Here is a 15,613-nt window from a genome sequence, read left to right on the forward strand (position 1 = left end):
CTTCTCCAGGTCTCATGGCTCTCCATCCTCTTCCGTCCTCCTCAGATTCCTTCTCCCTCTTTTTCTCTTCTCAGCTCCACCCTACCTCTGGGTGGCCCATCCCAGGATCCCACTGCACCAAAAGGCTTTCAAACAACTCCCTGGCCTTTTCCAGAAAACCGAAATTGAAAGTGAAAAGCCATTCCACTCAAAGGTCCTCTGATTCAGAAGATCCTCCCCCAACTTACCATTGGTCAGCAGGCCTCCATGCTTTGGGCCGACCCTAGAAGATTCCAGTTTCCTTTCCTAGCTCTCCTGCTTTGCAATTAAGAGTTTGTTGGGATGACACCGACACTGTACCACAAGTATCCTGTGGCCAATGACAGCGAGCCAGCGAGAGGGCTCCTCACGCTGCTGAAAACCCATAGGGTCGTGCTGCTCATAGCATTCGGGATAGTTGTGCTGTTGGCCATGATCATCATCGTCACGTTCACCTGCAAAGATGACTCCCAAGCTAAGCAGGAGTCCCACAACAGCATGAGCCTCCTAGAGCACCAACTGACTGAGGCCCGGGAAGGTTTATGGCAGAGCAAGGCCCAAGTCACTGCCTGCAACAAGACTGTGGTGAGTCCCTGCCCCTCAAGGGGGGCTCCAGGGCCTTGGTGGGGGTAGACAGACCTTGAAGCTGCCCCTGAACCCACATATTGGAGCTCTGAACTTCCCCACAAGGATTCTGAGAACTCCAAATGCTCTCTGGGATGCTGGTAAGGGAGCTCCCCAAAGCACTCAAATCAGGGTCGTCAGCGTCCACCACCAGTGTGTGTGAGAATCACTAGATTTCAGGGCACTGGTGTGAAGGTCTAGAAACTTCCTTTGGGCACCAGTTTTGAGAGAGAAGAGATCCTGTCTAGGGGGTGGAGTAAGGACCTCACCAGGCCTTCAAGAAGGAAGGGGTGGGTCCTTAATGTAGTGGGGGAAACCTTAGCATGATGCCAGAGGCACAGAGGTGAGAGTCCACCAGAGACAGAGTGGAGAGCAGAAAAAGTGGCTTTATTGAAATCTTACTGCTAAGAGAAGGGGCAGAAAAGACCAAGGGATCATTCACCCAAAGGAGTGTTTGAGGTCTTACCATTTTTTTTTTAGCTTTATTTTATTTATTTATGCATATGGGAACTAGGGAGCAGGCCAGGGGTGCAGGGGTGGATCGTGCGAGGACTTACCAGAGACAGCGTGGGGAGCAGAATAGGCAGATGGACTGAAATTTACTGCTCAGGGGAGCAGTGGCTTGACAGGAGGAGTCTGCTGTGCCGTGTGTCAGCTCCCTGACTGGGATGGAACTTTGGCTGCAGACAGCTTCATAGCACTGAGACTTAACCCCTTGCACCACCAGGAGTCCAAGGCTCTCTATTACACTCTGTTTTTGCACTTTCTAACTTGGGCCACCAATTTCACTAGTTACCCGCTGAGATGTCTGGTCTCAGTCAGTGGCCTCTGACACGGAAACATGTCCTGGCCTCTGCTCCTACATGCCTGGTTTTTCCAGTCATTGTGGTCAGTTTTCTGGCCTTGCCCCAAGACAGGCTTTTTCATCTCCTTATTTATATCAGCCTCCCAACTCTGCTGCTGGGCAAGGCGTGGGAGCTTAGATTTTAACCTTACTATACTGCATCCTGACACTTGATATCTGTATTGCATGGGGACCCTCCCTGGTGGCACAGTGGGTTAAAGCACAGCACTAAGGAGCTAGCTGTAGCTGCCTCAGTGAGAGTCCATCCCCAGCCAGGGAGCTGACCCACGAGGCGCAGCAGACCTCTCCTGTCTCGCCCACTGCTCCCCTCAGCGGTGTATTTCAGTAGACCCACCTATTCTGCTCCCCACTCTGTCTATAGCGAACCCTTTCACACCTTGCACTTCTGGCCTGGACCCCAGTTCTGTATGCATAAATAAATAAATCTTTAAAATAAAAAAGAAACTTCACTTGGGTCCTGAGATTGAGGCCTTGAAACTACCCCTGGATATCTAGCTTGGGCTCAAATATACCCTTGTGTTCTGGGTTTGTTCGAACTTTTAAATCTTGTGCAATAGCTCAGAGGGTCTGGGAAAGTCTCTGAGGTTTTCAGCACAGGGAACTTCCAAATTCCCATTTGAGAGGCTTCGAAATTCTCGTTTTGAAGATCATATCCTAACTGGTGGCCTGGGAGGATGGGAGGTTGTGATCATCCTCCAGGGTAGGAAAATGAGGCAAAGAGGTTTGAAAGGTACCTGAAAGGGATGTGGACATGAACCTCTCTAGTTCTAGGGCCTGGGGACAGGGTCCAGAGCCCAAGGCCAGCGGCTAGCCCCCTGGAATAGGACTCCAGTATCTGACCCTTCCCCTGTCCCACAAGGCTTCCCTGAAGGAGGAGAAGTCTTTGCTGGAGAAGGAGAAGACTCAGAGCCAAATGCAAGAGGAAGTTCTTCAGGGTAAGAAGAGACCAAGCCAAAGTCCCCAAAAAAGGGAGGAGCCAGAGCTGGGGCAGGGCCAGTGTCCCAAGCAGGGGACTCGAGGGGAATGGAGCCTCCAGGGTAGCAACCAGAGAGAGGGATCAGGTCGGGATCCAGGGGAGGGTGGAGAAGGGGGCACAAGAGGTTTTAAGGTGGGAGTTGGTTAGGTTGGGACTAGGGGTGGGTGGCCAGGTGACACCAAGACACCACCTGATTGCCTGCCGCTCTAGGAAAGATCCGGATACTGCAGCAGCAGCTACAGAAAGTTTCTGCGGAGGTGAAGTCACTAAGGTCTGAGATGCACCCCCTTTAATGCTCTCTTGGTTACATCCCCCTCCTAGCCTCCCCCAACATCCAACCCCCAACACCCCTTTGCTCAGAAAACCCCATTGCTCAGTGAGTGATGTTTGAGGCCCAGCCTCGTCCAGCACATCCCAGAGGCCACTGCCCACGCTCCAGCCCCCCCACCACGTTGGTGGTGCAAGTAGAGAGATCCTGAGGGGAGACTGGCCTAGAGCCGGCAGGGCCAGGCTGGCCAGCTACATGAGTTGCCCCCATCTCCACCCCAGAGAAGAGAAGAGCCAGGGCCAGTACGTGGAGGCCTCCTCCAGCTCTCTGGCCGCCCTGAGTCCCTGGGAGGTTGCTGTACTTCTGCTGCTGGGCCTCTGTGCTGTCTGGATTTGAGGTTCCAAGAAGCCAGCCGGTAAGAGGAGGCAGCCTGGGGAAAGGAAATTGGAGGGGAGGGTGTCAGGAGTTGGGGGTGGGGGTGGGGGCTGGACACAGAAATGGAAAGGTCTAGGGAGGGAGCCGGGGTGCAGTGAGTGGGGGCCTGGGCCACTGGCTTGGCAGCTGCCTCCTGCACGCCCCAAATCCCGCTTATGATGTCTCTTAGGTCACAACCTGGACTGGTCTGTTTCTTCTCTGTTCTGCACTTTCGGGCTTACGTGGCTGGACCTGTTTGGAGAGGACCCACAAAGCAGCAGAGTTGGGGAGGGTGAAGGGGCTGGGGGGGGGGCGGTGCCGCGCCAGCAGGACAGCAGAGATGGTCTGAGCGAAGGACATCAGGATTAAAGCACACACTTCATAGTCAGCAAGCAAAGGCACACTTTATTCTTCTCTCCTTCCCTACTTATACCCTTCAGCATGGAGCCTGGGGCTGGGGGTAGGCGGAAGCTCTCAGCAAGTGCCTCAATAACATGCGACAATAACATGGGGGTCAAAGGACAGTCCGGTAAACACAAGGTAGCAAACACAAGGCAGGAACACTTGGGCCTCCTGTTTTTCTGTTCCAGCACCCATGGCTCATTCTTTGTTTCCACACAACAGTGTGCATATGATTCTGTGGGGGAGGTGGGGAGGTCTGTCCAGGCAAAGGACCCAACAGGGGGGACTCCATGGGCCAGCTCTGGAGGAACCAAGGAGCGACCCTGGGACAGGAGAGTAGTACAGGGGCTGCTTACCCCTCTCAGAGCTGGGCAGGCCATGGGGCAGGGGCACATGTTTCTTGTTATCGTCGTCTCACAATTTTTGGGGGTTAGTATTTGGGATCCAAAAAATAAACACCCCATTTAGGGGGAAACATCTTATTCTGAGTTCTGGGAGTGTCATGTGTCCCCCACACATCTGGAACCTACGATGAGGACAAGGACGGACACCTGTTGGCTTTCGCACCATCATTCCTGCTCCAGAATGTCCCCAGGAAGCTCTAGGGTTGGGGCAGGCAGCCCCTTGCCTCCCCAGCTCTCTCTTCCACGGGGGTCACATGAAAGGACTCTATGCCCGTTCAGCTGCACACTCACCCAGCCTGACCACCCCTCAGATCATCTTCCTCTGAGTTCCCTAGGAATCCCGACTACCCAGGAGGGTGATCTCTCGCCTTGGCGCTGGGTGTCGATGCTGATCCCTGTTCCCACACTCCCTGGCACAGATGGTCAGTAGACTCCTCCGAATGACTCCCACTGTCCTCCCAGAGACCCTCAAACATCACCGCTACCCCCAACAACCTGGTCCCCCCTCCACGTGCTCCACACGCTGTCACTTCTCTGTGCTCCGACCCTGTCAGGCTCCATCCTGCCTCAGGGCCTTTGCCCATGCCCTCCCTGCTGCCTGGAGCACCCACTCCCTCTTCTGAAGTTCTGGGACAGAACTGGGACTGGGTTGTTCTCTGAGGTGGGGCTGTCTTGTGCATGGTGGGCAGCAATCCCGACCTCCACCCCCTGGATGCCCGGAGTGCCACTCCCAGATTGTCCCCACAAAAGTGCCATCGGGCATCACCAGGTGTTTCACTACGTGAAGTCAAGTGTCTCCCAAGAGCAGAATCACTGTCAGTGGAACCTCTGCTCACTTCTGTGGGCCCAGGTTGCAAGAGGCCTCAGCAGGAGCTCATGAAGCCACTTTCTGCTGAGTAAAGGGGGATTTCATGCCCACCTACAAACCCTCCACTGGCCAGGTTCTCTTGACTTGCAGGAATCAAGCCCTCTCACATGACCCTGGAGCTTTTCTCTTCCCTCCCCCTCTCCTGCACTCCCCCCCCTCTCCTGCACTCCCCCCTCCTTGGGCTACTGCACTGTCCCAAACACTGCTGTCCTCCCCTTCTACCCCCACCCTGCCCCACACCTGGGATAGAAGGAGGAAGTTTTGCCCAACACAATGAATTCACCCTCTTTTCTTTCTTTCCTTCTTTCTTTCTTCCTTTCAAGATTTATTCATGCATACAGAACTGGGGCACAGGCCAGAGGTGTGTGTGTGTGAGAGAGAGAGAAAGAGAGAGAGGATTCACCAGAGACAGAGTGGGGAGCAGAACACACCAACTGACTGAAAGACACAGCTGAGGGGGGCCATGTACTGCAGTGGCTGTGAGCAGCTTCATAGTGCTGTGCTTCAAGGGGCTGCGCCACCAGGGAGGTCCTCAAGCTGTTTTATTTCTTAACCCACCCCAAGACCTCGCACAATGGTCTGAGTATAGATATGTCTCCTGCCTAAAAGGGGCCCTCTTCCCTCATGACTGTGACCCAGCCAGAGGTTGAGAAGTCAAGACAGAGGTGTCGGTGTCGTGCGGCCTGTGCTGGGTCCAGCTCCAGCAGGACTCTAGCAGTGACCAGTGGCTGCTGTGTGTCCTGGGAATGCGATCTGACTTCTCTGGCTCTGGTCTCTGCACGTGGAATGGGGCGGCGGGGTGTGGGGCCCGAGGCCGTGAGATCCCGTCCGGGTATCCACTCCACTCCCACTTAACGCCTCCGTGCCAGGCCACTCAGCAGAAGTGGAGGAAAAAATAAAAGTCTCTAGCGGAAAAGACATACCAGTGTGGGGTGGGGAGCAAGCACAAGTAATCACGGAGGAAATGACACCAATTATGTGCTGGGGAAAGTGCAGAAAAGAATTAGGAAGTGGGGGGATGGGTGGAGGATGAGACCGAGAGGGAGGAGACGGAGGAGTAAGAAGGCCAGGGAGGTGGAACTGAAGGAGGCCAGGAGGGAAAGGAGGGGGGAAAGAGCAGAGGGAAGACTTGGTTCTGAGTCAGAATGAAAGCGAAGTCCCAGTATAAACTAGCCAGGGTCTGACTCATGTTGTAAGTGCGCCCCCTGGTGGCGCAATGGAGAACCAGCAGGGAGAAGGGTGGGGCCAGGACACCCTCTGTCTACCCTGCGGCTGTGGCACCCTATCACATAAAGCTCAGGGCCTGAGTCAGGCTGACCTCAGTCAGGGGTCAGGGATCAGGGACAGACTTGTTGTTGTTGTTGTTAGATTTATTTATTGATACACACAGAACTGGGGCCCAGGCCAGAGGTGCAGGTGCAGTGAGAGGCTTCACCAGAGACAGAGTGGGGAGCAGAACAGGCAGATCGATGAAGTACACTGCTGAGGGGAGCAGCGAGCGGGTCAGGAGAGGTCTGCCACGCCATGTGGGTCAGCTCCGTGACTGGGGATCAACTGGTGCTGCAGTGGCTGTGGATGGCTTCCTAGTGCTGCGCTTTAACCCCTTGTGCCACCAGGGAGGGCCCAGGTATAGATTTCTGCCTCCCAGCTTTGGTTTCCCCATGAACAGAAAGGGGTCAACATACCCGGAGCTCCTCAACCATCACTCTTCCACCAGCACCGGACAGAAGGCATGAACAGGCAGGAACTGCTGCCATCTCCATTTTCAGAGGTGGAAACTCATAGGACATTGTGAGTCGCAGAGGCAGAACTCACACCCAGGACTCCCCCAGTCCTGTTCAGGGTTCTAGAAGCCTGGGCTGGCCCTTGGCAGGTGTCCCACCCCTCCAACAGGCTTGGGAAGCCACGGCCTTATGGGGCGGGACCGTGGGTCTCCCTGGCGCCCCAAGGTGCCAATTAAATGCTTGTGGCTGTCTGGGGCCAGAGCTGTGAACGGTGGCATGGCTGAGCAGGGGCCGGAGGAGCCTGGGCACGTATGGCGGCTCCTGGCCCTTTGCGGGGCCGCAGTGTTCTTGGCAGCAGCAGCTGCTGGAGGCGCCCTTCTGGCCTGGAATCTGGCCGCCTCAGTCTCCCGCGGGCCTCGTTGTCTGGAACCCGGGGGCAATGCCACCATGCCTCCGCCGGACCCAGCGCCCGAGGTCGAGGAGCTGCAGCGCCGGTTGGCGGAGGCTATCCAACGACAGGAGGCCCTGGCCGGGCAGCTGGACCAGGCCCAGGGCATCCGTCGGGAGCTGGAAGGGACTCTGAGGGCCTGTGAGGGCCGCCAGGTAGGTGAGGGGTGAGGTGGGCGGCTGTCCAGAATGTCCAGGAGAGAAGGCAAGGACACACATCCCCAGCACCCCCACCCCCTCTCCCAGTTCTTCCACTGAGAGAAGTGAGACTAACGCCACCACCCTCCCAATCTGTGGTGCCAACTCCCTCTGGGGTCTGCCTGCTGACCAAGAAGGCTCTGCTGTCCTCTGCTATTTGTTACATAAATGGTGGTGGCTAGGGAAGCCCCTGGGCCCCTTAATCTTCCTGGGGAGACCTGTGCTAACTCCACCCACCTACTCAACCCCCCAGCTAGTGTCCAGAGTCTTATTTCTAGACAGGGACATTTATATCCCCTGTAATTAGGCAGCTAAAGTTGTCCTCTCCGGGGAGGTACCTGCCAGGGCCTCCCTTTTCCTCTGGTCAACCCCCTCAAATCTTTTCTTAACCCTTCCCAGTTCTGGGCCTTGCAGAAGAACCATCTTCAAAGCCCCAACCACTACATATATTGAATGACCACTGTATTCTGGGTCCAGCAGGGTTAGGTAACATGTGACTTTCAGAAATCAAGTCAGACCCCTACCCCCTTTCCTGTTTGCCAGGGCCTGGGAAGGCCTGGCCCAGTGAAGGTGAAGAGCAGCCTGCCCAGAGTTCAAATTTGGACACTGTCCCTGAGGAGGCCAGTCACTGCCTCCAAGATAATAAAGCATACCCCAGACACCCAGTCATGCTCAATGACCTAGTTGGTTTATGCTGGTTTGACATCCCAGTGAGCAAGTTTAAGTGTAAGTGGGACTGAGGCCAGTCTGCAGTCCGTGTCCCAGTGACACAAAGTGGGGACTAGTGGACCTGGGCAGGGATCTCCTTGTAGGCAGGTAGCTGTCACTGTTCGGTACCCCCAGACTTCAGGGGCCACCTCTGTGTCTTACTATAGGACCCCAATAAAAGGATATTCCTATAAAAGCTCGGGGAACAGCAGTGTCTTCTCAGCTTCCCCTGGAAAGGGCAAGGCCAATTCATTCTCCCTTTCCTCACTCTCCCCAACATCCCGGCCACTCCGCAGAACCTGCTTGAGGCCCAACTGATGACACTGAAGACTGAGATGGACGAGGCCAAGGCACAGGGGACCCAAATGGGGGCAGAGAACGGGGCACTGACAGGTGTGTTGGGGCTGGAAGGGTGGGTGTGGCAAGAAGTGGTGGGAGGAATTTAGAGGGTTCTGTGCTATACAAGTCTCACAGTTGCCCAGGACGAGCAAGCGAATGCGAAAACTTATGGAAGAAATACACATGTATAAGGCCATCCAGTCACGATACAAAAGCAGTGAAATATGCAAACGGCTTGCAAAAAGGTGCAAGTTTTGGAAAAGCTATGGAGATGACTAGCAAAGGTCATCCAAACAGCACACCAGTTTAATGCGAATAAAGCAAACACGCAAATATTGACGGTAGGCAGACCGGTCCGTTCGGGGGTGGTGTGCCCCGCTTGACTCTCCCGCCCCCTGCGCCCGCCCGCAGAAGCCCTGGCGCGCTGGGAGGCGTCTGCCACTGAGTCCGCGCGGCTGCTGGACCAGGCGCAGCGGCGGGTGAGCGCAGCCGAGGCCGAGAGCGGAGCCTGCGCAGCCCGGGAAGCCGTGCTGCGCGAGCGAGTGTGAGTGAGGGCGGCCGAGCGGGGCGGGGGTGCAGAAGGAGGGAGGGCGCGCGAGCAGGGGCCCAGATCAGATTCTTTCGGCCCATTCTCACGTGGGGCGTGGTGGGGCTGGGGGTTCTGGGGAAGGGGTCCGGGAGTGGGGGGAGGGGCGGCCAATGGGCAGGCCCTCAGAGAGTGGACAGAGGGAGGGTCAGAGTGAGAATCCTGGGGCTGGAAGCTAGAGACCGTGCGGAGGGTCCGGCTCTCGGGGGCGGGAATTCAAAGGTTAGTACCTGCACTTTGGACGCTTGGGGTGGAGCGCTTAGAGGAGACCCGGGGAGGGAGGGGAGCTAAAGAGAAGGGTGGTCAGAAATGGGGGTAACGAGGGAGGAGCCGAGGGGTCTAGAGGCGGAGCTTCTGATGAAGAAGCTGGACTCCCAGGGAAAGGTCCCGGGCGGGAATGACTAGGAATGAAATGGACGGACCCAGGGCCTGGGGTTCCTGGGAAAGATGGAGGTCTGCTGTCGGGGGTCCAGGTGCTCACAGCCCCACTCGGTTCCCTGCAGTAACGCCCTGAAAGCTGAGATGGACTCCCAGCGCAGAGGGCAGCGCCCGCGGACACGCTCGGGATCCCGACCCCGCCCCAGCCCCGGGTCGCGCTCGCGCTCCCGAAGCTCGGGGGGCTGCCGGCGGCCATCAGGAGACACACGGGGATGAATTAGTCCCGTCAGGATGGGGCTCCAGGTCAGGAGGACAGACTGTGGGGCCAAGTATAGAGATGCCCAGTTAACACCCATCAACGTTCAGCCTTAGACCCAGGAATAGCCTCGAATGAAAACGGTACAGGAAGGAGACGCGACTCTGAGGTAATGCTGAGCTGGGATTCAAGTCCCCTCTACGACAGTGTTGTCCTCGCCCTGCTGACACACTCGTTAGGGTCCAGCCCTGGCTCAGGAGTGAACTGGAGGGAGTTCCTGCTCTCTCTTTCTGTTTAGAAAGGTGGTCTGTCCAAAAATCGACAAAGAGGGACAGCGGGAAAACTGTGCATCCCTCTCACCGGGAGGAGTATCAACAACTCCAAAGCGAAATTTTAGCAAAGAGAACCAAGTAACGCATTTTGAAAACACACCCCAACAAAAGGGACATCTTCCTGAGATGTAAGAATGGCTTCATATTTGGAAGCTTTTAAATAAAATTAACCATACTAATGGATCTAATGAGAAAAGTTATAAAAGGTCATCAAAATCAGGACCAAGGTCAGGATGACCATTGTTAAGAAAAAGAAGGTAAAAAGGAAGAAGTAGAAGTTGAGTCATAGGAAAGTTCTGATTACATAAGTCAAAAATAATTGAAATGACAGCAGTTTCATGGGCAATTCCATTTTGTTTTTGTTTCTTACCTTCATATTTAGCCTGACTTAAGGCTCACAGAAACTTGGAAAATTATACAAAGAATTCCTGGGTATCCTTCACTTAGGTTCCACAAATGTTAATTTTACCACATTGTGCGCTTGCTCTCTCTGAAAAACTTGTAGAAATTATGTCTTTTTACCCACGAATACTTGAGTATGCTTTTCCGAAAAACAGGACATTCACTCACATAATCGTGGTACAAGTACAGAAATCAGGTAATGGACTCATAAAATATTACACCCCACTAATCTACAGATTTTGTCAAGTATTTTGTCAAGATTTTGTCCTTTAATGCAGAAGAATATCCTGACCCACACATTGTATTTATCAAGTCTTTTTCATCTCCTTTATTCTGGGCCATTCCTTAGTCTTTTTTTATTTTTGTCTTTCATGACACTGGAATTTTTTAAGAGTCAGGCCAGCCATTTTGTGGATTCTGAGTCTGTGTGTGGGTAATACTTCCTTATAGAGAATTTCAGGTTGATATTTTGAGCAGGAGTTTCTTAGAAGTAATTCAACACAATAATATCGTCTGCTGGTGAATGATATAATTAGAAAACCCAAGAGAAAGTTGGGTTTAACTGATACTTTCTTATATATGTTATCTACTAGCTAGAAAACCCTTTGGAAGAAAATAAAGACTTATTTCAGACCACTTTTTTTACATAGGGAATTGGGAAATGTCTTATAATATAATGAATTCTTTTTTTTATAATATAAAGAATTCTTATAAATTCAATTTTCAAACAAAAAAGTAGAAAAATGGGCAAAGAATATGGACAGTCACTTAAATGAAACATTTTTTAAAAGGTGTCCAACCTCGCTACTCCTACAACTGAAATTCAGATTGAAACAATGTGGTTCCACTTTCTACCCACTCCTTTGGCAAAGAGATAAACGAAATCAAATTTAAAATTTACAAATGCACTGTGTTTGCATTGCTGTGCAGAAACAAACAGTTCTCACCCAATGCTGATAAGACTGCTTGTTGGTATAATCATTTGGCAGAACTATTTTCCAGAATCTCTCAAAATTAAAAGTACATACATAACATTTACCCATACATTCCCTTTCTAGGAACACTTCTATAACCATATTTACACATGTATACAAACTTATGGGTTAAAAGCAATGTATTATTGGTTTTGGATGCTGAAACAGAAAAACACTTAATGGAAACATCAAAGCCCATAATATACTTAGCTTAATGTACACAGTTAATATCTGAGTTTTGACTAATGTATTATGATATATAAGTTGTTAACTTTGGAAGAATCTGGTTGAGGATAATCCAGAAACTCTGTATTTATTATATTTGCAACTTTTCTGTAAATCTAAAATTATGCCCCCCAAAATTACTTTTTAAAAGGTGGCAAAGGCTGAGGGTGGGGAGAGATGAAGACACACATTCTTGACAACGCCAAAAACTGAAAACAATCTCAATGTACATCCACCATTTGGGGATTTTAAAATGGGTTATCCATCCACATAGCAGAACACTATTCAACTATTAAAGCATATCATCTCAATCTGAATTTGTGGAAAAAGCAAGAGTGATAATTTGTGTACATTTTCTAAAATGTGGGGCTGAGGGTGGGATCTTTTAACCAAATATATCTAAAGGTATATTCCCTCTGGAATGGGAATCAGGGCCTGGGGAGTCTCTCTCTCTTTCTTTTTTTTTTTTAGGTTTGCCTTTTTGTAAAGTTTGCATTTTAAGAATCGTGCACATGTGCTACTTTTTAAACAAAGTTTGTTTGGAAATAACTCCCAAGATGCTGGTATGGGGGAACGGAAAAGGTAGTGGGAATTCTGATACCCACCTCAGCCTGTCTTGTTCAATTATCTTATCCATCTTGGAAACGTCCGACTCGGGCTTTCCCCTCGGGGAGGACACCCTGAAGGAAGAACTGGAGCCTCCCACATAAACACTCCAGGAGGAAGTGAGGCAAAGAACGAGGTTTCTAGTCGCTATGTTCCACTGCCGCCACCAGAGGTCGCCACAGACTCAGAACCCGTTACTGCCTGCTGAGGGACTGAGACTGTGGCGGTAGGTCTGGAGCCCAACGCCGGCATAAATCCAGGAGCCCGCTAGAAACGCCTTTCCTCTTGGAGTCAGCTGGGGATGGAGGTTGGGAAACTGTCCTCGCCTTGTCTAGAGCCAGGAACGTAAGACCACCCCTTATATTGCAGAGCTGTGAAGTGAAGAGCTGATCCACTTCTAGGGCTGGGCTCAGGGTTGTAAATGGGTCCCAAAAATATTATCATTTATTCTGCTTGCTTCATCCGGTCCTCACTCACCAGATCCCCTCAAGTCAGACCCCTTGGAGAAGGGAAATGGTGGGGCACAGCAGGTGTGTGAGCAGGAAAGGCACTCAGACTGACCGGAAGGCAGAACCCCTGTCAAGGACAGCTGGGAGGGAGGGAGGGAAGAGGCTGAGGGCTTTGAATCCTGGAGGAGGCCACAGGACAGAGAGTAGATAAGGACTGGGAATGACAGGGACAATAATCCCCTGGCTGGGACAAAGTGGAACAAACAGGGCCTCCCTGGTGGCGCAAGCAGAACGAAACTGTAAGCAGTCATTGCAACACAAGTTCCATTCCCGCCAAGAAGCCGACCCACTGGGCCAGCAGGCCTCTGCCATCTCACAGCCATCCCGCCTGCTGCTCCCCTCAGCAGTGTGACTCAGTAGATCCGCCTGTTCAACTCCCCACTGTCTCTGGTGAATCTGCTCACACACACACCTCTGGCCTACACCCTAGCTCTTACATGCATGCGTAAATAAATCTTTTTTTAATCCTTTAAAAAGAGTAAAGTGGGGGCCCTCCCTGGTGGCGCAGAGGGTTAAAGCACAGCACTAAGAAACTAAAGGTACTACAGCATGAGTTCGATCCTCGCCTGCCCTGGAGGTGACCACATGGTGTGGCAGACCTCTCCTGACCCGCCCGCTACTCCCCTCAGCAGTGTGCTTCATTGATCTGCCTGTTCTGCTCCCCACTCTGTCTCTGGTGAAGCCTCTCACCACCCCTGCACCTCTGACCTATACCCCAGTTCTGTATGCATAAATAAATAAATCTTTAAAAAAAAAAAAAAAGTAAAGTGGAACAAACAGGTTTCCTAGGCAGGAGCCCACCGGTCACCCACCCCCAGGGCAGCCCCTGACTTGCTCTTGCTCTCTGCTCCCGTTTCCCCACCTTGGCTAACTACCACTCAGTCTGTCTCCAAATCACTCTTTATCTCTGTGTCTCCACCCCTGACCTGTCACAGGTCCCTAGATCCCTGCCCTAGCCTGGACACAACTAAGGCTGAAGGGCACTTGGGTCAGCTCCTCAGTCTGTGTAAGAAATGGGTCACCTCTTTTCACCCGGGAACAGAGGCCAAATGAGGGCAAGCTGTTCCCTCCAAAGGGGTCACTGCCTTCTCTGTTACCTGCAAACACAAAACTTGATTTCACCAAATATAACAAAACCCAACTCAGTGACATAAAAGTTAAGGGTTTTCTGAACTTCACTGATTTTTTTTTTTTTCTGGACCAGAAATATCACTTCCCAAGGACCTTCCTGAAGTTCTATGGGAAATTTTAAAATTTGCGCCTCCACAAGAAACCTCAGTGTCACGTTTTCAGGGTGTGACACAAAGCTGACTTCCTCATGACAGCTTTCCCTTCTGTGCCTAAACAAAGAAAACCCAATTGTTTTGGGTTTTTCAACCCAAAATTGTTTTTAATGTAGAAAAAAAAGGGGGGGGAGTGTAAAATGAAAGGCTCCTTTTGTGATGACCCTCCAAAGGAATTCACAGATTCATGCCCAACATTTCCGGTGAATGTGACAAATTGTTTTCAGGAAAAAAACACTCACATTGGGGCCCTTGCTCATCCATGGGCTGCTCGCCTCCTCCCACTGGAATTTTCTGTCCAGGGACACAGAAAGTTTATACTCGGAAAGTGTTTTTAGATATTGCTGGCAGGGGTGTCAAGGAAAACAACTTCTTTGAAGGACAAGTTGGTGACAGCTGTCAAAATGTAACTGCTCTGGAATCCACATATTTCATTTGTGAGGATTTGATATTAACTCTTATTTTGTTCATTGAAACAAAAAAATTCTAAACAGTGTAAATGACTGTCATTATGGTAATGTAGATGGCGAAAACCTCAACAGTAGGCACAAGGAAACAGCAGATCTGGAAGACATAATATTGAGCAAAAAATAAGTTCCATCATGATATCTTTCCACTTAAAAAGATCAATAATTAAAACCAGTTATTTGGAAGAGAAACATTACAAATCCAAGGCATGCAATCAGGGCCTCCATGGTGGCCTAGGGGTTGAGTCTCAGTGCGATCCCATGCCAGGGAGCTGACCCACATGGCACAGGAGCCCTCTCCTGTCTCTCCCGCTGCTGCCCTCAGCAGTGTGTTTCAGTGGATCTGCCTGCTCTGCTCCCCACTCTGTCTCTGGTGGGTCTTTTTGTAACAGGGTCGTCCCCAAGAAGGGAAGTTCCTGGTTCCCTGCCCCACCCAGAAGGAGGGTGGAGCTGAGCAGAGAAAAGAAGAGAAGGAATCTGAGGAGGAAAGAAGCAGGATGGAGATCCAGAAGGAGACCTGAGGAAGCCACATGGAGCAGGGAGACATGTGAACAAACTATGTTTATTTCTTGGCCCTGGACTGGTTGAAACAGACGTGGGTGAGAGACCCATGGGGAGGTTGACTATGGCAGTGTTTATACTAATTTTGATTTTGCTCTTTTCCTCCCAGACTTATCTGGCCATTCTGACCCTTTTCCATGGGTCCCAGCCAGAAGGTGCTATAGTCTTGGGTCTGGCTTTCAGGCCTTGCTTTGGGCCAATCCCTTTTGGGTGGACTTTTGCCCACGAGGGGATGGGTAACTTCAGGTGTTTGATTTAGAAATTATATTCTTTATCTTCTGTGTTGTATAATCACTGTATTGAAGTTCCTTTCTATTTTGTCCCAACTTCTGTGACCGGCCGCAAGAAAGGAAGGCAGGAGGCAGAAAGGCTGAGCAAGCAGAGTTTATTGCTCCCGGACAGCAGCTGAGATGGAGCCCCTAGAGTGGGGTTGGCAGCTACTGCCAACTCAATAAGGGGGAAGGGTCTCTTATATAGATCCTAAACTCAGATTCCAAAGGAATGACTCATTGTTATGTCCCTTGATGTAAGACCCAGTTCATTATCACCTTCTTCTAGTCCCATCCCAGACGCAAGGCCCCATTAATTGGATGTAAGGCCCAGTTTATTACCACCTTATCACCCTTGGATGCAAGGCCTAACTTATTACTGCCCTTATCCAGTCCCTCAGTAAATCTCCGCACTTTGTCACTCCCAACACTTCCATTAGTCTTGTTTTGTCTTGATGCGACAGATGGCAGAAACTATCTAGAGCAGGCAGGTTTGGGGGCTCAGGGGTC

At 51.4% G+C, this 15,613-nt stretch overlaps 1 protein-coding gene across 1 annotated transcript; it reads left to right on the forward strand.

Annotated features, from left to right (window-relative positions):
• Positions 1-312: 312 nt before the first annotated feature.
• Positions 313-3,482, forward strand: LOC105854025 (bone marrow stromal antigen 2-like). Its single transcript, XM_012728966.1, has 5 exons — positions 313-603; positions 2,367-2,442; positions 2,694-2,754; positions 3,033-3,166; positions 3,356-3,482. Exons 1-4 carry the CDS (start codon positions 322-324, stop codon positions 3,145-3,147), a joined length of 534 nt encoding a protein of 177 aa, XP_012584420.1. The 5' UTR covers positions 313-321; the 3' UTR covers positions 3,148-3,166; positions 3,356-3,482.
• Positions 3,483-15,613: the final 12,131 nt, after the last annotated feature.

The sequence above is a fragment of the Condylura cristata genome, unplaced genomic scaffold, assembly GCF_000260355.1.
Source record: "Condylura cristata isolate star-nosed mole 26May11 unplaced genomic scaffold, ConCri1.0 scaffold00024, whole genome shotgun sequence".
Lineage (NCBI taxonomy): Eukaryota > Metazoa > Chordata > Mammalia > Eulipotyphla > Talpidae > Condylura > Condylura cristata.